This window comes from Natrix helvetica (assembly GCF_964273705.1).
Source record: "Natrix helvetica genome assembly, chromosome: 1".
NCBI lineage: Eukaryota > Metazoa > Chordata > Lepidosauria > Squamata > Natricidae > Natrix > Natrix helvetica.
In genome coordinates, this window is record NC_138548.1 from 113541484 (window position 1) to 113568226 (window position 26743).

The 26743-nt window shown below is 39.9% G+C and overlaps 1 protein-coding gene across 1 annotated transcript in view; it reads right to left on the minus strand.

Annotated features, from left to right (window-relative positions):
* The window catches only part of PNPLA2 (patatin like domain 2, triacylglycerol lipase), a 57265-nt gene that overhangs the window by 10350 nt on the left and 20172 nt on the right, over window positions 1–26743 (minus strand). The window contains exons 2-7 of the mRNA XM_081970261.1: window positions 15348–15580; window positions 15070–15135; window positions 7529–7738; window positions 5422–5482; window positions 3551–3715; window positions 686–818 (exon numbers count right to left, since the gene is read on the minus strand). Of these exons, the coding sequence (XP_081826387.1) occupies window positions 686–818; window positions 3551–3715; window positions 5422–5482; window positions 7529–7738; window positions 15070–15135; window positions 15348–15580 (868 nt within the window). The remainder of the gene's footprint in view (window positions 1–685; window positions 819–3550; window positions 3716–5421; window positions 5483–7528; window positions 7739–15069; window positions 15136–15347; window positions 15581–26743) is intronic.

Consider the following 26743-nt stretch of genomic DNA (forward strand, 5'->3'; position numbering starts at 1 on the left):
CCCAGTCAGCTGGCCAGTGCTCATGTGCACGCTGGCCAGCTGAGTTCACCCTTTTTTAAAGCCACGCTCCCCACGCTCCAGAGGCTTTATAGGACTGGAACTGACTTCCGGTTTGCTCGGACGGTCGTTTTAACTGCTTCGGAGGCTTCAGGGAAGCCTCCTGAAGGTCCCTGAAGCCTCCGGAGGGCTTTGGGGGAGGGGGGGCTGTTTTCACCCTCCCCATGCTCCTATAAAGCCTCTGGAGCCTGGGGAGGGCGAAAAAAGCATGCAAAAATGGGGGTTGCGCCTGTAGTGCGCGCATGCGCACTGGGGGGGTCGCACCCTGCATTATGGGTGCGGCACACCTGCACACGACTCCCCTGCGCTCCCCCCACTTATGGCACGCAAGCCAAAAAAGGTTCGCCATCACTGGCCTAAGGAATTACCTATATAATTTCAAAATTTACAACCCAGTAGGATACAAAATTCTCTCACTCCAAAATCTTAAAATGTGAATTCTGGTTTGTTCTAACTATTCCACTGACTCAGAAGGAATTTCATCTAAATGTATTCTCCCTCTGCTTTATTGGAAAGAAATGCAATTATATATTTTTTTAAGCTGACTGCTTTAAATGCATTTAAATCCAGTGCAGATCCTACTAATGTTCTTTCATCACAGTGTCTCAGAAGGAAATTCAGAACATACCTGACTGTAAAGGAGAGAGCAGACTCTAGAGGAAGAGTATATGGTAGCATCAATGTAGAGGCCAAACGCACTGGTAGAAAATTGGTAATGCAAGTGAATAATCCCCTCCTCTCTGCACAGGCTTCCAAAAGTGCTGCAGATGGAGAAGGTACATTAAATCAATGTCTCCGGCCAAGGTTTGAGCATAGAAACCAATGATTTTTTTAAAAAAAATTAAACCATTTAATTGTTGCACTTCTAATCCAGTTGCAAAGGATTTTATTCCTCAATGCTAAATCTTACCTTGTCTGTTATACTCCCTCCCCAAATTTGCACATATCCACGATTTAAATGACACCCTATTAATACTATTTCATGAGATTCTAAATGAAGGAAAATTCAACTAAAAATCAATCATTAGAGTTTTTGTTTAACTGAATTGATTTATATTGGTGTAGTTTTCTGCTATTGTCCCTTTCTCTGGGTCCTTTGGACTCAGATACATTTTACCATCATTAAGCAGTCACTGACGTTTCCTTTATGCAATAGTTCATTAAGCTGTTTAGCTTTAATTAGATGGAAGGTAGTCAGATATTTGAGGCAAAAGACATGCAACTGATCATTTTCAGACATGTCCAATTTTTAATCCTTTTCATTCAATTTTTAACCATTTTTGCTGTCACTAGTTTTTTTATTTGATTTTTACTAAATTCGTCTTCTAATTCTTTTGTCCACCCAGCATTTTTATTATAGTATTTTTTTTAATTTCCCATAAATCTTTCCAAAATTGGATTCTTTCCTTTTTGTTTGCATTTTCAGAATTTCTACTGTCATTTATACTTTGGTAAAATCGCCTCTGGTCTGATTGAGATAACTGATTTTGCTTTAATTGGATGATTTGTGCCCCATGGTGTTCAATTTTCCTTGCCATTGCTGTTATTTGTTGCTTTATGATTTCCAAAGCTGCTTCAATGTTTCTGGTGCTAAGCCAATACTTTTTTATTAGGCTTTTCTTGATCCTTACATTTTCCAATTGCTCTCGTTTACATTATTTGCATCTGATCTTAGTTTCTTTATCTGGGTCTCCAGTCTGACCTTCCACTTTGGGATTGAATATGATTTTGATTTTGGTTTTCTGATTACGATACATAGTTCTTTTGTAACCACCACTGCTGTACTGTAGGAGAACTGATCGGTCTGTTTGATAAATATTATTTTAATCCTTGCAATCGTCTTATTCAGTGGTATATTAACCATTAAGCAGACTAAGCATGTGCTTAGGGCACCAGGCCCAAAGGGGGCACCACCAAGTTGAGAAAGAAAAAAAAACAATGAAGATTTGTACAGTATGTACAAAGGAGGGGAACACCAAGATTTGTCAGTGCTTAGGGCACCAGTGAGCCTTAATACGCCACTGGCCTTATTCACATACTTCATTATAGTTGCCAGGTCTTAATGCTACTCTTAATGATAGCAGCCTTTGTCTTTCTACTAAAAATTCTGCATAGACCATAATGTTCTCTTTTACTCCTATTAGGGAGGTCAGTTCATTGTCTATTTTAGTGCTGGCCTGTACTGGTTATGTTATTAACTAATCAAATTATCATTTCTATAGTTCATATCTGCTTTTTCCTTTATATTTAGAATTGCTATCTGAATTTCTTCTACTTCTACAATTGTTTTTGGTCTTCCATTTTCATAATTTTTCTGACTTTTTTCCATTCTGTATTCCTAAATATTTTATTTCTGGTAATGAATCTCCATTGCTCAGTGAAATTCGAATCTTGATAATTATTGTTATTATCAAATGTTTTATTTTGCCTTTTAAAAATATTTTTTATTATATTATATTATATTTATTATATTTTAAAATATAAGGTAGAAAATTCTACCTCCAGAAGTTGTGAATGCCCCAACACTGGAAGTCTTTAAGAAGATGTTGGATAGCCATCTGTCTGAAACGGTATAGGGTTTCCTGCCTGGGCAGGGGGTTGGACTAGAAGACCTCCAAGGTCCCTTCCAACTCTACTATTGTATTGTATTGTAAATATATTTAATACTGCTTCTTCCTCCAGTTTTCCCCACAACAACAATCCTGTGAAATGATTTGGGCTGAGAGAGTGACCGGCCCAAAGTTACCAAGCTGGCTTTCATGGCTATACAATACAATACAATAGTAGAGTTGGAAGGGACCTTGGAGGTCTTCTAGTCCAACCCCCTGCCTAGGCAGGAAACCCTATACCGTTTCAGACAAATAGCTATCCATAGCTATTAGCAGTCCTTGAACTCAGAATCTCTTGGTTTCTAGGTTAACACCTTCACCACTATACCAAACTAGTTCTCTTATGTTCACAAACATCTTGCAACTTCACAGCTTCTTCACAGCTTCAGCAGTTCTCTGTTAACGAAACTGACAGCTCTTTGATTTTAACAACACCAATTGGTGATCCTGAAAACTTGTATTCCAATCACCAATTGATATAGTTAAAATCAACGAGTTGTTCATCCCCTCAACAGAGCCAGGAATTTAAATTTGGTCTGTGATTATCTTGAACCAAGATTGGTGCAGGAATTATATGAACTCCTTTGTCCTCCTCCAAGAGCAATATGTCTACCTGTTGACATAATTTCTTTGAAAGTTTGCTCATCTGGTTTCTTTAAAAAGCATACATGGAACAGCCATTCCATGCCCTCCAGATGTGTAGATTTCAACTGCCAGGATTCTCAGCAATAGCCAGCCATGCTTGCTGGTAATTCTGGGAGATGAAGTCAATGAATCTGGAGGGAAAAGGCCAAGTCAGGAAAAACTGGCCTAGAACCTGAACAGCTCAGTTAAATTGTGGAGAAAGCAATGCCGCAACTTTCCTCTTCAACAAAAGATCTTACCTTGGTTCAGTTTAGGAGGCAAATGTTCCAGGATGTGTTCTTCAGCCTCTGCCAGTTCAGCACTTTCTCCCAGCTGATCATCCTCATCCTTTTCTTTTTCAGGGTCCGTTTCCTCAGCACCACTGCTAATGGCTAGCAGAGGGAGGGGAGGTCTTTGGAGGAGAGCTAGAGAAATAGGATAGGCGACAGAATTGGGAATTCATCAGAAAACATCATTAGACCGTTAGATTATCTTCTCTTCACCATTTCACCTAGGAGAACGTGGCAGTAGCAGATAGAAACAACCTTGTGCAAGAAAGCCATCTTGTCGACTATTATGTGCCATAAGCAGAGGACAAGAAGCACCCGGACAAAAATAGGTTGACCAGCCACAAACCAAAGTAGCTTTTAAAATGAATCCTGGCATTTCTGTATAAATATTCTGTGTTGTTTTATAAGCATCAAACTGCTAGTAGGTGTAGGTCCTTCTGTTAAAAAAAATACAGATGGAGAGGATATTCAGATGTACAATTGTCTTTACCCCTGTTTGGAAGCAAAATAGATGAAACTCAACAGCTTAGATAATTGTCTTTATGTAAAAATCAGACCTGGATATTCAGCTGAATATCATTCAATTAGTGACTCTATAGCTCTACTCTTAAGAGGACAGAAATCTATATATAAAATGACATGACATGACATCATAAGGAAACTTTGAAATTAATACAAGTAATTAGGCTGAGAATATATAATTACGGTTATTTAATTGCAGCACATACGGTAAGTAGCATGCTACCATGATTAAAAACAACTCAGTGAATAAAATAGTTGCATGAGAAATGTGCACCACTAGGTGATGCTATAGAGACAGATAATATACTGCAGTTACAGAATTAGACAACCTAAGAGTTCTACAGAATCACATGACTTTCAGCTAGAGAAGTTGCCCCTTCAATACCACGTAGGCACCTCTGGAGGCAGATAGCTCCTCTGCCAGGAAAGTGCATTACGTGGCAGCTAAACAGAGAAAATGTTTTCTTGTTGGGTCTGAAATTGTTCCTCCATAAAGAAAATATGGAAAATATAGTGTCCCTCAGTATTGGCATATTACTAGGGTTTCTGAGATTTATAGGTCAGCAAAATCCAGAGGATTACATTATGGCCTCTGGCCAGCCTATTATTTGAATTGTATATAAATTTGCTGTTATTGTTTTCATCGGTATAATTAATTTTGATCATTATTTACTTTTGCATACCACCCCATTTCTTTAAGAATGGTTTAAAATATTTTTGAACAAGCCACACAACCAAAGGTGTTTAATACATCATCATACTATTCCACACCTTCCATTCATTTCAAGGAAGTTTGTATGCAATTCGTTGACCAAGTAACATTTTCTATTGTATCTCTTATGCATAAATGTAAAAGTTGCAGATGCCTGCCATTCAAAAAGAAAGTCTTCATTTAAAAAATAAATCTCAATTTGTGCAAGAACATATAAAACATTGAGTCATTTTTAAAAATAATACAGAATAGAAAAAGAATTAAAGTTCAATTAAGCAATAAGCAATAATATCAGTTTTGGAAATTCACTTTGTAGTCATTTGACTGTTCTCCTTCCTTTTGGCTTAGCGGGGAAGTTTTTATTTTTGAAATTTGAGCACTAACATTTATAATCTATGCATGTATCCAAATAACGTTGCTCTTCTTAGAAGGGACTGCAAGAGTTGCACATTTTCTACACAGCGAAAAGGGACTACACAGGATGATATAGTCATGGCTAGAATGCAAGACAGGCTCTACTTTTTAATACTCTGTTAGAAATAGAGAAAAGAACACCTGACACAAGATTCACTTTTGCTATAGAATGCAAAAACTATTAAGAACTTACCATTCTTCTTCAAAAAGTGAAGAGCGTCCTTGTAGCCCTGCTTGCACATTTCCTGGAGAACCTGAGAGAGATAAAAGCAGCATGTTACTTACAATTAGCTGTAAGACATCTAAACACTACACTACCAGCATAGCCCACAGACTTCAGCAGAGGGAAGAATCCATATCTCCAAATGTACTTCCCGCTCATGTCACCCCTGGCAGAGAGAGGTATCTCCAATGGAGACCTCTGCATCAGGCACGACAAGCAGACGTGGCCAGCGATCACTGTAGACTGGGTTTGATCAGATAGAAACACCGTTAAATTAACACATCTCCGGTTGTATTGCTGATGAATAGAATAGAATAGAATAGAATAGAATAGAATAGAATAGAATAGAATTCTTTATCAGCCAAGTGTGATTGGACATACAAGGAATTTGTCTTTAGTACATATGCTCTCAGTGTACACAAACAAAAATAAAATACATTCATCAAGAATCATAAGATACAACACAGTGGTAGCCCTAGGTTACTAATAAGCAATCAAATCATACTAGGAAACAAATAAAACAATATAAATTTTAAAGATGCAAGCAACATGGTTATAGTCATAAGTGGGAAGAGATAGGTACTAGAAAGGTTAAGAAGGAGAAGAATACAGTCTTTGACAGTGTTGTGGGAATTAGTTGTTTAGCAGAGTGATGGCATTCGGGGGAAAACTGCCCTTGTATCTTGTTGTTCTGGTGTGCAATGCCTTATAGCAGGGGTGTCCAAACTTGGGAACTTTAAGACTTGTGGACTTCAACTCCCAGAATTCCCCAGCCAGCATGGCTGGCTGGGGAATTCTGGGAGTTGAAGTCCACAAGTCTTAAAGTTCCCAAGTTTGGACACCCTTGCCTTATAGCATCAGGATGTATTAATTATACATTGATTAATTTACACTTAATTAATATTTATTATTAATTAATAATTAATGTATGACTAATTAATGTTAATTATTAATTAATTAATGCATAGGTAATTAATGTTATTTAAGATTAATTAAGATTAAGGAAGTTATATGAAGATAGAGATGCTATTAAATAGCATTAAATGAAATAGTATTTCATTTTACAAAGTGGTCTTAATCCATATTTTCTGACAAGTTGGGATAAAGCAAAGAGGCGCGATTAACAGAATGGTCATGAAAAGAATGGCATAGCCACAGGAAAGACAAGTAAACACCTCAGGTCTGATCCTGAAATGGGACTCTGTGTGAAAAGGGAGAATTGGTGAAAGTCTTCTTTCTCCATGGGGAAGAAAGAAACTCAATAAAAAGTTCTGAGTTTTCAGCACAAACCAGCTTAACAATATCTGAACAAGTTGCCTTTAGCATCTTCTAAAGCATGGGTGTCAAACTCACGGCGTCACATTGCCGTCAGGTGTCGTATTGCGATGTTTCCCCCTGCCCTTCGTGGAGCTGGAAGGGGCGTGGCCTGCCCATGATGCATCCAGTCCGCGGGTTGTCAGTTTGACACCCCTGTTCTAAAAGGAAAAACTGAGCTCTGGAATTCGTTTCAATTCTTTTTGCTAGCACTACAGGAAGAATCTATATTTTCTTCTTGTATCAAAGTCGTCTGTTGCGTCTGCTTTCTCAACACGTTAATTCTGTTTGTGATGTGTGTGCATTGGCAAATACAGGTGTTTCTTGCTGTTATAAAAATGCAGGCAAATTGTGCTGGGAAGTCATGAGAGGGATTGGCAGTAGATTATAGCTACTTCCTAAATCAGAAATTTCCTAAAGTACTATGAACTATGAAAAATAGAAAAACAACAACAACAGCAATATTGAATCAATCTGCCATAGGACGAAGGCCTCTTTACTGAAGGTTATTAACTATAATTTTCTTTGTTGTTCCAGCACAGTTTGGTACTTGTAAATACTAGTAGTTTTTTTTAAAACTTTCCAGTCTAGATTGAGAGTGACTGGCCTAAAGTCACCCAGTTAGCTACAATGCCAAATTCAAGCTTAGAAGCTGAATTTCACTCTCTTAGTTCAGTACCTTAACTGATATATCGTCCTGGCTCTTAGTTTATTTAAATAAAAAAACACATGAAAATGTCTTATCATGGTGGGGAAGGCTCACCTGGGGCTCTGGAGGAAACAGGGCTTTTGAAAGGCGGTACAAATTGCGTAGATTAAACTGAATGCTGGTATTGGTGATTCTGAGTTCATGAATGTTTGTGGAACTATCCCGTGGACAAATATCACTCTCCCCAGAGAAAGGGGATACAGTGATGGTGTTCTTCAACTCATATTGAGGCAGGTTGTCAGAAATCCCTCCATCAACGTATCTCTGGAGAGAAAAGAAAATGTGACGTTTAGCTTCTTTTTATCTCTTGTCCTTTTTATAGTCCCCAGTCTGTTCTTCCTCTCTCAGATCATTAAATGCACATAGTGTTCTGTCTCGTGATTCCAATGAATTATGCAGACACAGGCTTGGCTTGTCTGCCACGACTAATTACATAGATAAAGCCACCCCCTAGCTAGGAGCCTAGAAAGTTATCTTCAAGAACCCAAGATTAAACTTACAGAATGCTTTCTCAACGACTAATAGAATGGATTGTTGTTTCCTGCAAAGATTCTCCTCCCGTCGCTCCACTTATAAACTCTTTGGGAGGGGCCACACCCTTAGCCAGCTGTCCTTACTTGCTTCTATGATGTCTTCTTCACAGCTGTTCCTTTCTCCTATCAATTCTACGCATACGCACATCAGGGACAACCTCCTTCTGTTCCTCCTCACTGCTCCCTGACTCAGATGCTACCTGGTGGCCAACAGGCCTCTCTAGTTCCTGCTCTGACTCCAAACACCCTCCAGAGTCTTCCTCATCCTCCAGAGCAGTCCCACAATGGTCTGAGGTGTCAGAGTCCACCAACAGCTCAGCCGGCTGCTGCTGGGCCACAACACTTAGTCACGCATGCAATGGTGTGTATAGTTATTTTGTTATATATAGTCCATCTTACTAGAGCATCAAGCGAAACAGTCTCTGGGAGGAGAGAAGGTTGAGCGAATGATAAAACATTAATTGCAATTTCATGTCATGAACATCTGCTCTTGCGCTGCAAGGTACATCGCAAAAAGCCTATCTTGCATCATCACGACACGATACATAATTCATCATTTGGGTCATTATGGTAAGGGATGAACAATTACGGAATTGAGAAATCAAGGGAATGGTTGGGGTTTGTTTTTTACTCCCCAATAAATCACTACATATTTCTGCAAATTTAGTGAATGAGATCTTTGCTAATCCTGTTTTATCTAATAGGGTGTAGTATTGGGTAGCTTCTGAGTTCTGTTTTCAAATGAATAAGATGAGGAAGAGGTGATGAAAGCATTTTTCTGAAATAAAGAGTAGTCCCCACATCTCTAGCAACTTTATGTGACAACCGCAGTAAGTAAATAAATCTCTCTTTATTGGGCCTTTCACTTATGTTCCAGAAAGTAACAAAAAATTCATGTTGACCTCTTCTACAGGTTCCAGGCTGCAAAAATGAAGTTAAACAAAGATTAGTCTACAGGCTTTTTCTATCTTGTTCATATGCTGCACACCTTTGTATTTTCCTTCCCATAAATAGAGAGACAGGATACTTTAATACTGTACATCAGCTTCAGAATCCTGTGTGCCCTTCTAATGGCCCCAGGCCTTTCCTCCATTGGGACGGTACAGACTGAAATTGGAAAAAAGGTATCCAAGCAGCCATGGTTTGACGTTGTCTGAATCTCACACTGTAGTTATTCTTATTTAAAAACAAATGTGGGCTAGATTAATCTCTCGGCTATGATGTGTTTCAACAGAAGCATAGCCTTCTAAGTTCCTCTTCCTGTTTCAACAGTGGATGATCAGACAGATAAGCAGCAGACATACCTGTGACTCAAAACCATTCATTTTTCTCTAATGAGCCACATTTGACTTATCCCTGCATCCGAACGAATCTAACTGGGCTCTGACATAGCATAATTCTTTCAGCTCTGCACAAATTTAATTCTGTCTGGTTTGGGTGGGTGGTTATTGGCCAGTTCCCTATTCCATTGAACTTTTACAAAAGATTTGAATGCCATCAGGAGTTGCACGAATGTGTTACAGAATACAGTCACATGCCATTCAGATAATTCATCTCTTATAGAAAAGCTGATGCCCAGAATATGACCACATGAAAAACAAAAGAATGCCAATCTTGGAGTGAAATAATTTACATGGAAAAACTGCCTCTGTTGTAATCATAATCCCAATATCCAAATGCAAGAAAAATCACCCTGTTTACTGTGTTGTGATTATTCACTGATGTTATAGCTTCAAAAGCAAGTCAGTTTCTCCATTATATACCTTCCTGAAGCTCAGGAAGTGGTAACATTTATTGAATAATAGATATCCCATTTGGAATTCTAAAATGTCAGAATTAACACTGTGGCTTAAATGTAAAGAGCGACCCATGATCTAAAGCTGCCAAAATGGCCCTGATCCCTTTAATTTCAAATATCTACAATGACCACTGGATTGCATTAACCAATGACATCAAGATGTTTGCAGGGCAGAGATCAAGAGAGTGTTTCTCCAGAGGGCAAAAATATAACGTGCTGTACTTAAGGGGCTTTGGAAGAAAAAGAATATGTCCAGAAGATACGCAGTAAGAACTTTCCCCCGGTGTTGAGTTAAAATATTATCCACCCATTCTCGAGTTGGTAGCAGCTTATACAAACCAATCTTTCCTCTTCTGCAGTGGTTCTTAGCCTTCCCAATGCTGTGACCCTTTAATACAGTTCCTCATGCTGTGGTGACCCCCAACCATAAAATTGGTGTCTCGGTTCCTAAGACCATCAAAAATATGTGTTTTCCGATGGTCTTAGGCGAACCCTGTGAAAGGGTCGTTCGACCCCAAAAGGGGTCCCGAACCGCAGGTTGAGAACCACTGCTCTACTGCCTGTTCTGACCCACTGCTAAATAAGTGGTTCTGTTCACATTTTGAATGTATTGGGTGTGATAGGCAAAGCAACTAGTTGATCTTCCAATTTCACTGGCCATCCTCTTCAATACATCACCAGCTTTGGGGAAGATCACCTGCCAATCTTGGTGGTGCAGCAAAGAAGGGATGTGTTTTGGAAATAATGTTTTGTTGTCATATCTCAAGACTCCTTTTTATGCTTCTCCTCCTGCCCTTCATTCTATAGTAATTCAAGTTAAATTGTTTTTTTTTTAATGGAACCACAAAAAGGTATGACTAAGCAGCATTTTTATTCAGAATCTGCCTCCTATGCTTTTCTTTATTATCCTTATTATTATTTTTACTGGCAGAGAATTGTACAGGATGGATAGATGGATGAGGTTTTCCATTATTCCACTGTTAGGCAGTTTAAGAGTTAGCAGCTTACTATGTAGCTAGCTAAGCGGGCTAATGCTACTAAGACCAAAGGGAAAAAGGGTTGGCTGCATTAAATCTAGATCAGCCTATGAACACATCTCTGATCCCAACTAAGGACAAAACAATATCTCCCTAATCTGAAATCCTTCTAGAAGTTAAAAAACCATGTTCGCTTTCGAAAACTTATCTGTCACTCCTACTCACAATAGTCAAGAGCCAAACTGAATCTCAAGTGTATCAAGTGATACAAATACTAAAAACAGAAGAAAGTTCAAAGTGGGGTGGAAGTCAACTGGCAAGGAGAAGGAGAAGCACATCATGTTCTCCAGCAACCAGCATGTTCCTATAATGTTCCGCAAAGCCAGTTCCAGAAAACTCAGTACATTACTGTATGTAGCTACTAGCTGGACAATTAAGTATGGAACATCCACTACACAAAACCTTTGCACCAAGACTTTTCCACTAACAATAAGATCAGTTTCTGCTTTTCTTCCTTCGTCCCCTTTCAAAACCTCCACATTTATACTTTAATCAAAGAATAATAGCTGAATAGATACAAGAGGCAGCCAGTTACAATCCTGCATTATATTTCCCTTTTACTTCATGTTTTTACACAACATCAGGAACAGAATCTAGCTAAATTGTGAAATTGTCTGCTGAGAGTTGGGTGATATTGGTGGGTGGGTCAACTTCTCAAGCCCCGCCCATACTGGCAACATGCCAATTATTAGGAGCTGCCTTTTTAGGTTGCTGGAGCATCTTGGATTATAGGTAGCCTTTGACATACAACCACAATTGGGCCCGGAATCTTGGTTGTTGAGCGAAGCAGTCATTTAGCTAGATGCCCATGCAACTACTTCACTCAATGATCACAATCCCAGCTCTCCCAGTTGTTAAACAGACAGAGCAAAACAGCATCTTGCCTCAGGAGAATAGGCAGCTGCTCTCCATGCATGGAAGGGAACTCCTGAACTGGGCTAAAGAAGCAAAGCTTGGATCTTCAGGAGCTTTATTTCTGTAGCATGGCAAAGGATTCCTCCCCCACCCCCACCCCTATGCCCAAGGAGGAATCTGTTGGCAGGCGGTGGCAGCAGCTTGCAATCTTCCCTGTTGGCATACCCATTAAACTTCTGTGGAACCCAGCAGAGAAGACTCCAAATTATGATCACAGGGCACTTGGCAAGCAGTCGTAAGTACAAATGGATTTCCAAGCACCCAGATCACTATCGCATGATCACGAGGGGAAGCAGCGTAGCCCCATCAGTCATGAACCAAGGACTTCCTGTATGAATCTGTCTTTGGTTCCCACTTAGACTATACCATTAACTAGTCAGGACCCAGTGAGTTGCAGCTTCAAAGCAATTCAAACATGTTTAAAATAGTGGCTCTCCTAGAATTCCCATGCAAAAATATTCTAGTCTACCTTCATCTCTTCCCTCCTGCATTAACCTAAGGTTACCTGCACTATTCACCCTTCCTTATAGTCATAGAAGCTACTTTGGATATTTCAGAACAGTCATGATCTCTAACCTATTTCATTGGGCTTTTATTGAGAGGAAATAAAAGATTGCTACATACATTTTCTTAAGCTCCTAGAAGAAAGGCAGGATAGTAAAGTTAGCCAAATAAAATGTAAGATTTCTATGTCTGTTTGTATGAATTAAAACAGAGTAACTAAGAGGCGGAACTATTTCACTTCTGCCTTAACTAGCCAGCTTTTCTCCCATGAAGTTCTTAGTGTAAATATGTAGGCTTAAGCAGTTAGATGTTTTCAAGCTTCAGTTGTCCATTTTTAACCTGGGAATAATAATGCAGATCATCCTTGGAATTGCCATGATTTGTTTAGTATCTGTGCTTTACAAAAAGTGTAAGTGAGTGAAAGTGAGCACTGACTATGCAACTAACAGTGAAAAAGCATGAGAATCCCAAAACCCTCAAAGAATTTTCTCAAGCAGAAGGACTGGAAATGGAAATGTTGCTGTCAAAGAAACAGCCCAGGTTTCTGACTTCCGATGAAAGATGGCCAAAAGATGGCAAAAAAGGGGGGAATTGCTAAAGGCAAGCTAAAATAAGAGAAGCTTTGAGTACCTTTTAAAAAAACTTTAATGGAGAAACGTAAGGGTAGACAGTTGTTTTACTATTTTTAAGTAATTTGTAGCTTGGTTTGTTTTGCTGTGGGTGGTTAAAAACTTTCCAATTTTTATAAACTCTGATTGACAGAAATTCTCAAGGGCCTCACAAAAATTTTAGGCTTTGACCATAATAAGGAATTAATAAGATGGAACATGGATTTGAGCAAATGTGTGATTGAAAAATTCTTAAATAAAACTCTGTAGATCAATTATTAGATCAATTATTTCTAAGGATAGTAAAATACTCAAACTACTTCAGAGATGTAATTATGTGAAAAAAATTATCAAACCACTGAAATTACTGAGGCAATATTCAGAAGTAGCTGATAATACAAAGGGCTGAATTGCAACTTTGGAATATAAATCTGACACCAATCTTTATTATGATGATAAACCTTCCAGCGTAATTGAAAGAAGCGTTCCAAGAAAGTCTGCAACTTTCAAGAGGACAAGTTTGGAACTTTTTCTTCATGGATACTAACAAGCTTGAGAAAAAAAGAAGTCTATAATTACTTGATAGATATTCCAAACAAGAAAAAGATTTTATTTTATGAAGATAAGCTGGAAGCAGTGGCTTAAATTTAATAAATTAGAGTAAGGATGGATTTTTACCAGTCTGATATATGTAACTGAAAGAAAGTTTTAATGTAAAGTGGGTTTGACAATATGTTTTTCCCTTTATTATAATGCTTAAGTAATTCCCAAAGCTTGTAAAATTATTGAAAGAGTAATAGAAAGAATTTCTGTTAAGTTAAAAAAAAAAGATATATTAGAATTTACAAATATTTTTAAAGAAAAATTTAAAGTTTTAAATGGATGTAAAAAAGGTGTTTTAAAGGAAAAAAGTAAGTCTTGCTAATATAAGTGATGATAATCTATAAAGATTAATAAGAGCAGATAGAAATATTTTTTTTCCACAGCGAAGAGATGATTATTTTGTTTTTAATTGGAAACCGCTTCTAGATTTTGTACTTATGATGGGAAAATGAAATTTTGGTTTTGCTGATTAGATAGGTTTTTTGTTATAGATTTTTTGTTATAGAAATAGCTAGTAAATATTATTGGATAAAAGTAAAAAGTTGATTTTGTAATGTTATTATTTTCTACTGTGCTAAAGGAAGTTGAAAACCAACACCTTTTTTCTTTTTCCCTTTTTGTACCCCACTCTCTTTTTCCATTTTCCTGTCCCCTAGTTCCCATTATTTTTACTTTCCTTTGTATTTTATATTCTGATAAACTAATTAAAAGTTTGAACCCCACCCCCACCCACCCCAAAAATAGCCCAGGTTTTTTTTCTCCAAGTCTTAGCAGAATATATTTTATTTTCTGCTTTGGCACACCGAAAAATGTTTTTACCAAGTTTTAAAACAAACTCATGGCAATGCTGAAGACTGTTATATGGACCGAGGGCGCTCTTTGAAACCTCAAAGTTCCAGGTTTGGTCATTGATATCCTAGTCCAGGCAGCTCTTCAACTTCAATAAAATGTTGTGACATTTCCTTTGTGGCAACAGGTGTTTCCTCCAAAACTATTCTTCAATACTTACTCAACAAAGAAAAGCAAACACTGAGAGCAACACATTTTGGCTTCATTCTACTAAACCTAAATTAAATTTTGCTAAATATACGTTATGTCTATAAACATTATGGACCAGAAACATAAACGTGATACTACAAATAAAACTATTCCCCTAAACTCCACTGAAAATGTTACCTAGCCTGTTAATAACGAAACATTCGGAAACCAACCCACAAGTCGGAAAACGAACCTTCACCCTCATCCTACACCCGAGTTACTGGTATTCACCATTATTGCAATACTATTTTTCTTTTTTTCTTTTCCCTTTTTTGGGGGAAAAATGTCCTGTTTTCACCCCTTTTTATTTTTTTCCCTTCTAAACATCAGAGCTCTAGGTGCTTGATCTCAGCCATCAAGAAAAATAATTCAGTCTTTTGAGAATAGTTTGATTACAACTGTACATTGTTCTGATTATTTTGCCGGAATTATGGAGCATATCATGTCATCTTTCCTAGTCTCCGGGTTTCCTCTTTGCCTCTTGATGAAACATGAGGAATAGGCTCTTGTCCTACAATACCAAACAGCTGAAAGTTAAAACACTCTGGTGCTTACTTACCACTCCTTGAAGGGTTGGAGGGATCAGGCCACAGTATACTGGGATGAAAGTGCTGCAGACACATGCCTAGGGGAGAGATGGGAAAACACCATGTTAAAAAAAAAATGAACTGACTAGAGAAGCCTGCAGTATTTGCAGAAGATAAATCCAGGCAGAGCATGAAGAAAGGAGAACTTCCATGACAAGAGTAGGTCATATCAGCTCTATTGGTTCCTGGGAGATAGGCATTTATGGCTTCGTGTTGAAAGCTCCTAGAAAGCCCCAGAGTTACAACTTGCCTGGACAAGCTCTTCTTTGGAGTTGAACTCTGATAATATGACGTTTTCTCCATCTGAAACCCGGGTTAATGAAATACCCAAACGACCGGTGGACAGCTCATGTGCATTGCTTGATAAAGTTTTATATAAGCAAGCACGGATGATTTTCACCAGGTTGAAGGATGGGTGTAAAGGGCCAAGAAACCTCTTCCGGGCCTCTTTGGAGACATGGATAATATTTGCTCCAGCATCACCTAGAATGAAGAAAACAATATAGATTTTAAATGATTAGGGATAAGAGTACAATAGATAAAGTTTTAATTCAAAATTAGCTTATTCTCATTTTTATCCTTAAATTATTGGATTGGTATCCCGCTTTTTTCTACCATTTCAAGGTAACTTACCTGGGGAGATTTCCTTCATTTTAACAATGATTCTGCAATGAAGATTGGACTAAGAGATGGTAACCACCAAAGTCTCCCAGTAAGTTTCCAGGCTTGAGAGTGAATTTGATGTGAAATTCCCAAGTCCTAACCCAACTCCTTAACTATTAAATGACACTGGTTTTAAGTCCACTGACCCATGGAATTAATGTATAAGCTGAGATTTGAACATCACATAGAACCAAAATAAATTATGGCTTAGTATGCTGTGTGAAGCAGGCCATGGATTGTTACCATTCATTGTCAAAAATACCATTTGGTAAATTTATTTTATTGCATTTGAAGAGTTCCTGATTCCTGAAAAATTATATATCATAAACATTTAAAGAGGTAGCTAAGCAGTGCTGATCAACGTCCCAAAAGTTATATATTTAACACATCATCCAGACTACTTATGTTTTTCATATTTTAATTTCTTGATTTAAAAATTAGATATCTTAATCTAGGTGGACATTTATAGTCCTTACTAAAAAAAATTAAAAAATCAAACTAAGTAATGCTGAAATTTTCAAAGGCATAGAAAAGCATCCTTTATGTTGATAGAAGCATTTCTAAAGCTAAAGTTATGCCCTCAGGCTTCCTCACCATAAAATATGGCCCAAATATTGATAGAATATTAAAATGATAAATATAGCATTCATAACTTTCTAAGGATTGTTTATTTAATCTATAAAATACTTCACAGGAATCCGATTACAATATAATTCTCTGTTATCCAAAATAGATACCTATCCTAATTCACAGTAGATTCCATTCTGCTCATAGTTTTTGGCACCAAGAGTATAAAGACTTTTGTTTATAGTTCTACATTATACACAAGAAAAACTACCTAGCACACGTTAATTGGACACAACATATATTAAACAGCTAAACAAACTGCTTTGGGGAAAACAGCAAGAAATATGGTTTCCCTAAAAGTATACATAACTTGTCAGGTTTTCTATCTTGAGCTCCGGAGTACATCGCAGATTTGATACCACTGAACAAATCTAACCCATTGACTGTCAACTTGTAATTAGGGCATCTTTTGGGAACTTCACATTGACAATGTGTTAACTATTAAACACAGCACTGTTTTCAGGACAACGTTGTTGTGCTGCCCAAAGTTCTCTTTATCAGCCATCTCTGAGCTGGGAAAATTATCTCATTGCTAGTTGACCTTTTCCCCCAAGACCAAAGTTGTTTACCTTACACTGTGTTTCCTGCTCATCATAAATATACTCAAGGTTAAACAGAGCTCAACTGACTGTGTTATAATAAGTTATGCTATTTTTTCCCTCTTTATTTTCCTTTATTGGCAGCCAACTTTCCCAAGACGCATTCCTTTCAATCAAATACCATCCCTAATGGTCAGCAATAGTCACCTGATAGAAAGACACATGCCTTTCAATCAAATGCCACCCCTAATAGTCAGCAACAGTCACTTTATACATTTTTATTTGGGGTTTTGTGCTTTCAAGTTAGATTTGACTCCTGACAACCATCTGGGCAAGTCCACGTGCAGTGATGTTTTGAATTTTCAATATTTCTGCATACATATGACCTAAAATGGGGTTTGTTCTCCACACAAGTCCTAAAACTAGATTCAGAGTTAAACCAATTAAACAAATTAAGTCAAGGAAATGGTCCAAAGTTATATATTTGTGTATGTCGAAAGTACATGGATCTCTAAGATTATCGGTTTATTTGAAGGGGAAATTAAAGTCAACTGTTTCAATGGGACTGGAAGATTGAGTGAGCAAAACCCTGTTTACCCACAATCAATAGGAACCATGTCCCTCTCTTAAATCACACTGGTGATGTGGAATCAGCAAGGGCATTAAACAAGTGTTATCTTTCCAAAGGAAGAAAAGCGACACATGTAGAGCTATATATATTTGAAGATCTCCTGGGTACAGACCTCCTCATTGAATGTGACTGTCGTATGCTGAATCAAGCACTGTCAGCATGCTTTGAAGAGGTAGGGCAGTGGTGCTATTCAGCTGGTTCTATCCGGTTCGGGTGAACCAGTAGTGGTGGTGGCGGGAGGCTCTGCCCACCCACCCGAACATCATCATGTCCTGTTTTTGACGCTCTCCGCATGCACAAGTGCGCGCACTCACATTTGCGAACCGGTAGTGAAAGTAAGTTGATTTCACCCCTAGTGTAGGGGTCACCATATGGTTTTCATGGTAAGAACTAACACCTCAGTTCATCCCAGGAAGAACCAAGGTACTTCTCAGAACACACAAATCTTGCCTTTTAAACTTCAGGTTCTAGTTTAGCTATATAAATTCTGATGATCATTTCAAATTCTAAATATGGGCCATCAATTCCATTGGTGGTTTCACTCTGTTTCTCGCTGGTTCCAGCAAATTTCAAATGAGCTTGAAATTAGGAGAAGGAAAGTTTCCATGTGTATTCAAAAATGAACCCACCATTTAACCCCACACGATAATGAAATTGCAGCATCCTTTTTCAACAACAAAACCTGTTTCTTTGTTTTCTGAAATGGAAACTAGCAGCAATTATTTTCATGAATCTCCGCAAAAGAGATTAAAATTAAATTAAAAGAGAATGTTTAAGCTAGGATAGTTGTTGAACAAAACCACAGCTTTTTATTATCAAAGGCTTTAGAAATACATTAATAGAAATCAGAGAGCAATTGCTTCATTCTTGGCCTCCCCTTTAAACTGGAGTAGGTCAGAGGCCTGATGATAGAAAAACAAGGAGACACCCATTTTTTCTCATTTCCTCTGGGATTATTTAGCTAAAAAATCTTGCTGAAGTATGTGTCCACAGAACTTTCTTCTAACAGCCTTCTGGGTCTTCCATGTGGTTTTTCACAAACTGTAGATGTTCTTTATGGGAGCAGTGACTTTTCTCCTTTGTCATCCTGTCGTGCACACCATTGTTGTTCAGTGTTTTCCTGATGGTAATCCTATGAAAATTGACATTTGTCAATGGAAGAGAGGTCTCTAGTTCCTTGGATAATAACCTGGGATTCTTTGAAACATTACACACCTTGCTCTTGGTACGATTTCTTCTGGGGAGGATAAGATTGGTGTTGAATTGACTCTATTTGTACACAATCTGCCTGATCAAAAAACTGGTGGAGTCCAAACACTCTGCCTATAATTTTGTTATCTGGTGAGCATCTTTCAGAAATCTCTTCGTTTGAGCTTCCGCGTGCTTCTACATGCCCATGTGGTGAAGGATAGTCTTTGATAATGAATAATCAGAATTCTATTCTAATATGACAGGACCTCCCACACTCACACTTGATTATCATCCCAAAGAAGCACTCAAATTCCCCTTTCAAATAAACTGATAATCCTAGAGCTTCACACATTTTGCCCTACATTAATTGGTAATTTTGGATAATTTTCCTCAATAAATGAACAAGTATAATGTTTTCGATTCATATGTTTAATTGGGTTCTCTTTATCTAGATTTAGCAGGTGAGAAGAACACATCATTTATTTATTTATTTATTTATTATTCACACTTATAGACCGCCCCCTCTCCCGAAGAGGACTCGGGGCGGTGTACAGTCACTAAAATACGTTGTAAAATACATACATAAACAGTTAAATAATTAAATACGTAGGTGAAGGAGGTTGTGAGACTGTAATAGAATAATAAATATAATACGTTAAAAGCCTATTAAAACCCCAAACCCAATTAAAGTAAATGAATCCCGGGAGGTAAAACTAAGAAAGTGCCAGGCCAGCTGATTGAAATAGGTGAGTCTTTAACTTTTGCCGGAAGGAACGGAGGTCGGTGATAGTTCGAATGTCTGGGGGGAGGTCATTCCAGAGGGTTGGGCCCATCACAGAGAAGGATCTACTCCTAGGTGTCGCCCGCTGGCATTGCCTAGCAGACGGCACCAGGAGGAGCCCCTCCCTGTGTGAGCGGATAGGTCGCAGGGACGTGTGTGGTAGGATGCGATCCTGCAGATAACTAGGTCCTCTGCCATGGAGCGCTTTAAAGATGGTGATCAATACCTTGAAACGCACCCGAAAGGCCACAGGTAGCCAGTGCAGCTCGCGCAGGAGAGGTGTTACGTGGGAGTAACGGGTACTTCCCATAATAACCCGCGCGGCTGCGTTCTGAACTAGCTGCAGTCTCCGGATGCGTCCCAAGGGAAGCCCCATGTAGAGGGCATTGCAGTAGTCCAGGCGAGACGTCACCAGCGCATGAGTGACCGTGCGCAGGGCACTCCGGTCCAGTAGGGGGCGCAATTGGCGCACCAGGCGAACCTGGTGGAATGCCCCCCTTGCCACGGCTGCCACATGGTCCTCCATTGACAGCCGGGCATCAAGGAGGACACCCAAATTGCGCGCCCGCTCCACAGGGGGCAACTGTTCGCCCCCTATGGCCAGCGATGGAGTCAGCTGGCTGAACCGAGGTGCCGGCAACCACAGCCACTCGGTCTTGGAGGGGTTGAGTCTGAGTCTGTTGTCCCCCATCCAGACCCCGACGGCTTCCAAACACCGGGACATCACTTCGACAGCCTCGTTGGGGTGGTTTGGGGTTGAAATATACAGCTGAGTATCATCAGCGTAGAGATGGTACTCAACCCCAAAACCACGGATGATCTCACCCAGCGGCTTCACATATGCGTTGAACAGGAGAGGCGAGAGGACCGACCCCTGTGGCACCCCACAAGTGAGTGGCCTCAGGGACGACCTCTGTCCCCGTCAACACACATTGCTTCCGGTCGGAGAGGTAGGAGCCGAACCACCGCAAAACGGTGCCTCCGACTCCCATCCCCTCCAACCGGCGCAATAGGATACCATGGTCGATGGTATCAAAAGCCGCCGAGAGGTCTAATAGGACCAGGATAGAGGAGCAACCCCTATCTCTGGCCCTCCAGAGATCATCGACCAACGCGACCAAGGCTGTCTCGGTGCTGTGCCCGGGTCGGAAGCCGGACTGGCGTGGGTCTAGATAGTCGGATTCGTCTAGGTGTCGCGGGAACTGCTGCGCCACCACATTCTCAACAACCTTCGCCACGAAGGGGAGGTTGGAGACTGGACGATAGTTAGCTAGCTCCATTGGGTCGAGCGAAGGCCTCTTGAGCAAGGGTCTCACCACCGCCTCTTTCAAGGCGGTTGGTAAGTATCCCTCACCCAGTGATGCGCTCACCAGGCCCAGGAGCCAGCCTCGTGTCACCTCCCAGGCTGCCAGTACCAGCCAGGAGGGGCACGGGTCCGTTAAACAAGTGGTGGGTCGCAGCCGTCCACGCAACCTGTCCAAATCCTCGGGGGCAACAGAGTCAAACTCCTCCCAGAATGGTCTCTCAAGACTCGCTGTTGGCGGCTCGTCTGGTCCAGGCCATCCTTATGCAGAGATATTGAAGGTTCAAAATGGTGCACACATTTCTAAGCATCACTATGTGTCCGGGATATCAAGGGTCAACCGACTTCTTCATTTTCAGTCCATCAAATCATATTGATTATGATGCATGCATAAAGGTATTAACTGAGAGCTGGGTGAATATACATGAAGTTAACTAAATAAATACTGGATTATTTGGATAAAGCTGTATGCAACATCTGGATGCACCTGAATGACATGTACCATAGTTAAACAGTCCAATCCATATACGGTAGCCAAGTAACACTTTTAATAGTTGGATTGCTGGGATGTAACAGAAACCTATCACCAAATTAAGATAAGTCAGAAAAGAACATGAACACCTTCTCTTCACTGAATATGCTGCAGGGGGCATGGCTTGGCAAAACGATAAAAGATGCTTCAGTTATTGAAAGCACATCATCCTGTAACCTTGGCTAGTGCCAAAATAGCCTTAGAAATTAGACAGATATAGATTGAACTTCAGAATTCCGAGAGGAGAGCCCAATTTTGATGTCCTGCCAAAAGGGGATTGTTTTTATTTAGATAGATCCAAAGAGAACAAGAGAGCTGAAGATAACTCAACATGCCTAGTAACCTTGGAAAATGTCATCTATGTACATACACACACAAACTGTGGCAGGAAAGTTCATCAGCTCAGCAAGCTGAGATATGAGAATGCCAGAGAGGATTATTAATGAAAGTTAAAGAGGTCAAAAAAATGGTGGCACAGGAGGAACCTAGTATTAAAAAAAATCTTGGTAAGTATCCCTAATATTTTAATTAGTTTACATTTTCAAGTGGACCACTTTAAAAACATACAGTTTTGTATTTATCTAATCACTCTTCTTCCAATGTTATGGGGCATCATCTCCATTTTTGTTTGTTTATTTGTCTGTTTGTTCCAACCACAGGAGAGATAAAATTGGTTCTCACAGATTCTTTTCTCATCTTTTAAACTCCCTGTCCTACTCAGATGGTCTAATCTAAAATCTTTTTATTTATATTACACTTTGTTTTTTATAAACAACTCAAGGCACTAAATATATTTACTACTACTTCCTTCTCCTATTTGCCTCACAGCAAAAACCCTTTGAGGTGAGTCTGGCTGAGAGAGATGTGACTGACCCAAGGCCACCCAGCTGGTTTTCATGGCTAAGGTGGGACTAGAACTCACAATCTCCCAGTTTCTAGTGGTTTTAACCATTCTAGACCAAACTTGCTCAACTTGTTACAATTTCCTGAGACTTAAATCAGAAGAAATATCTTCAATCTGAAGCATCCAGAAGCTCCTTTGTCAGAAAAGGTCAATGATCTGAAACAATATTTTGGCAATATTTGGAAAACAAAAGAATTAAAATATCATCATACACATATTAAATTTATCTGGGTAGCCAGTGACAATACGCATTTTGGAATCTATAACTCTTCTTGGAAATGCTCCACCGAAGAATAAAGGGTGCTACTTCAAGCCAAGGACATTCCAGCTTCACTTGGAATTCCAAGATGTCTTTCACAGAGGATATTTAATCATATGAAGCTTTAATCAGTCCAACAGGAATATAACATAGTATTTTGTTTGCGCAAGTTTGTACAAGTTGGAAGAATAGTTTCCAACGCCATCTCCTTGAGTATAGGTTCCCCACAGGGCTGTGTCTAAGTCCGCTACTGTTCACTTTGATGACCCACAACCTCTGTGCCAAATCTGCTACGAATCATATTGTGAAGTATGCGGATGATACAGCAGTGGTGAGTCTTATCTAGGACAACAACAAAGATGCTTATAGGGAAGAGGGGAAGGCTCTGGTGGACTGATGCAATAAAAGTAACCTGTTTCTAAATGTTAATAAAACAAAGGAGATAATTGTAGATTTTAGAAAAAGCTGGCATAGTCAAACTCCACTCAGTAGCAAGGATGCAGGTCAAAGTGGTTTCCTACCAGTTTGGCTGAACCGATTGTGGTATGCTGGCCTGGGTCGCAGAACCGGTAGTGACCGCTGGCTGGCCAGGCAGGCCCCTGAACCAGTCCGCCCGCTCGGATGCTTGCCCTGCCTTCACCACATGCATCCACTGCCTCCTCCTGCCTACACACACGTAAGCATTGCGGCGGGGACGGGGGCAGCCCAGCAAGCCTTGCATGCTGGAGAGGGTGGCAGTGGAAGAAGAGGGCAGCAGCAGGAGAAGGCCATGGTAGTGGTGGCAGTGGCGGGCAGTGCCCCCGTCCAGGCCACAGTAGCAGCAGTGGCAGCAGCAGAAGTGGGGCATCCCAGAAATCCCAGGGAGGTTTCCTGCATGAGCAGCAGCCCCAAAAGATGGCAGGGTCCCTAGCGCCGCAGAGCAGGATTGGCACCGCCTCTCCCAAAGGCTGCCTGCCCTTCAGATATAGAGCCCACACCAGCTGCCTCTAATCTGCAGTTAACTCATGAGCACCATGCTCACAAGTAAATATGCCCATAAGTAAACTGCAGATTAGAGGCAGCCGGGAGATCATGGCTTGCTTGCTCAACTGCTCGCCCCCCGGAGCTAGCAGGCAGCGAACGAAACCACTGCCACCTGCCTCCGCGCATTGAGGAGGCCAAGCAGCAATGGGAAGAGCACTGACTTCAGCAGGAAGGGCTGCCAGCAATGCCCTCAGGTGAAGATGTGAGTGGGGAGGCTCGATCCCACTTAGGAGCCTCAGTTTACTCTTGAGCACCATTGGCCTTTCTCCCTGCCTCTCCCGGCCAATGTTGCTCATGAGTAAACTGCAGCTAGGATCTCCCCCCTCCCAGCCGTCACCGGCGCCTCCGTGCTGTTTTTGGGCACCCAGCTTGCTGGGCTGCCCCCATCCTTGCCGCGGCGTAGAGGCATCAGAACTAGACTATATTGTTTCTCTGTGTCATATAATATAAGTGGGTATATGAATAATTTTGTATGTATGTATGTATGTATGTATGTATTTATTTATTTATTTATTTATTTATATTTTTGTCATGTTTATATAGTGTATATTGGAGGTGGTGAGCCTTTGAGAGCTGTATGCAACGAAATTTCATTTTAATGTATGCTGTACATCTAAAGTGACAATAAAGTTATTCTAAGTCTTCTAAGTCTGTCTTCTATTGGTTAGAAAACACACAAACAACAGCAAAAAAAAAACCCACAAAAAAGCCACAAACATTATCTCCTGAGATTGCCACATATAATTATTCATACAGTATATGAAAATCCTGTAAGACTGGCTATACTCATAAAAGGTGCATAATTTACATTTCATATTTGCTACATATCTCCAAATTTTCAAAAAAAGTCTTCTGCTTTACATCATACATTCATGTAGAGCTTGTGGCCATATTTAAACCCAAAATACCCTTCAAAATATAAAGGAAGAACTGAATACGAGAGTCATTTTTTAATATACTAAAAAAATGCAGAATTCATTAGTTGAGCTAGGCACTTTAAAAAAAAAAAGATTCAAAAGTGCTTCTAATGACAGGAGAGCACATGCTTGAAAACTTGAAACACTTGAATTTTTCCAGATTTCCACATGAGCTTGAAAACGAGGTTGCAGCAGCTTTAAGGCTCAAATTAATTTTAACAAATTCATTCATTAAAGCAGTTGTGATTTTTTTTCAGCCTCTTGTGGAGGAAGTCTTCTTTAAAACAGGAGGGAGCTGCCATGCTTGTGCCAGGTTTAAACCATTTCCAAGGTGTATAGAACCCTTCCACTGGTGGGATTCAAAAAAAATTTACTACCAGTTCTGTGGGCGTGATGTGGTTTGGTAGGCATGGCTTGGTGGGTGTGGCGATTGAAGGATACTGCAAAATCTCTATTTCCACCCCACTCCAGTGAAAGGACACTGTAAAATCTGCATTCCCTCCTCACCCCACTAATCTCCGTTCTTCTGTGCAGGGCAACAGAAGAAGACACAGCCAATCAGCTGGGACTCGGGAGGCAGCGAATAGATGGGGATGGAGCCAACCAGAGGTGGTATTTACCAGTTCTCCAAACTACTCACAATTTCCACTACCGGCTCACCAGAACCGGTCAGAACCGGCTGAATACCACCTCTGAACCCTCACCAGTTGCATTCTTTAACGGCCTGAAAATTTGTCACATAGAAGGCAGCAAATCACCCCAGAGGACAGGACGCAGAACAACAGATTGAAGTTGATGGGAAGCTATAAATATATTCAAGCACATATGATGGTGGTGCTTTAAAATGAGTTATTCCCACCCTTTGCAGCTTGATGATTTTTGCCTTTAATGTTGTCTCTTTTGGAACAAGAAAATGAAAGCGGGCAGTAATTACACTGGTGATGCATTCAGGGAAGGAAATGTTGAACAGAAAATAAGTCCTATTATTTTTTGTGTTTTAAAAAATACAGCTTTGAGATAATCAGAACCTGACATTACTGAACAATAATGTCTTGCAAAGCTACAAGGGTGTTATATAAAAGGGTATTTTAAAAATGGACAGTCCAGGGAACAAACATGTGGTTGGCTTAGAAAAGCCTCGTGCTGCAGCGAATGCCTGGTCTAATATTAGTTTAAGACATGCACATGATTCCAGCCAAATACTCAACTGATTGTCTGATTGCCCAATGTGATGTTGTATACTAGGGATGTAATGCAAGGAGACGCCATTCTATAAATTACCGTATTTCTCACCATGAAAGTTTGATGCTACTTTTCATAACTCATCATGCTTCACAACCTGGAGCACCGAACAGTTCAGGAACCATTCGCAAACAATGTGAATTTTGCAAATTCCTGACCTGTTCTTTTTCTAAAATATCATCTGACCTTCCCAAGTTGGTTGTGTCATCTTACTCCAACAAGATGTGCCAAGGCTATCCTAAGTTACTTGATGACCCTTCTCTGCACTATTTGGCAATCTGTTTAACATTATATCCTTCCTCTTTTCACATACCTCACATTTGTTCTAATTATCTCTTTCATAACCCAGTCTTTGTTTTCACTCAAATGTTCCCTCTGCTTCTGCAATAGCAAAAGGCAGCGACAGAAAAAATACGAGTGCCAGCGACGTACACAACATCAACCAAAGTACAGCTTGGAAATAATATCTGCAGGATGTACTCCAAAGGCAAAGAGATTGGCTTCTCCCAGAAGTGAGGGGAAGGTTTCATTTAAAACCCTTTCCTAACCCAGCAACTCCACTGCCCCCATGCAAGTCCTATTTGCTAATCTGAAATTATAAATTTAGCAGAGAAGATACTTAACGATAAAAACCTAGAAGAGGTAAATGATCACAATTTGCTTTAAAGGATCATCAGCCAATGAGAATTTGAGAGTAGGAAGTGGGATGAAGCAAGATATTACACACAGGCATAGAAAGGTACTACCAGGAGTATGACACAACCACTCAGTGTGTGATTTCTTCCCATAATGCATCATTAAAATGTTCCCAAGTAATTGGCTGCAGCAGATGCTTGCCCTGTAAGCAAGAAATATATAATTGCTGCTAGCATTTGTACCCAGGAATGTTTTGACCAGCATCTAGTATTATTAATGTGGCAATGAAAACTACCATTAACCATTTACTTTGTCATTTAAAAATGCATCTGCTGCCTCTCTCACAATGACACATCATGGTATACAATCAAGAAAAGAAGAAACTCAAAATCCAAACA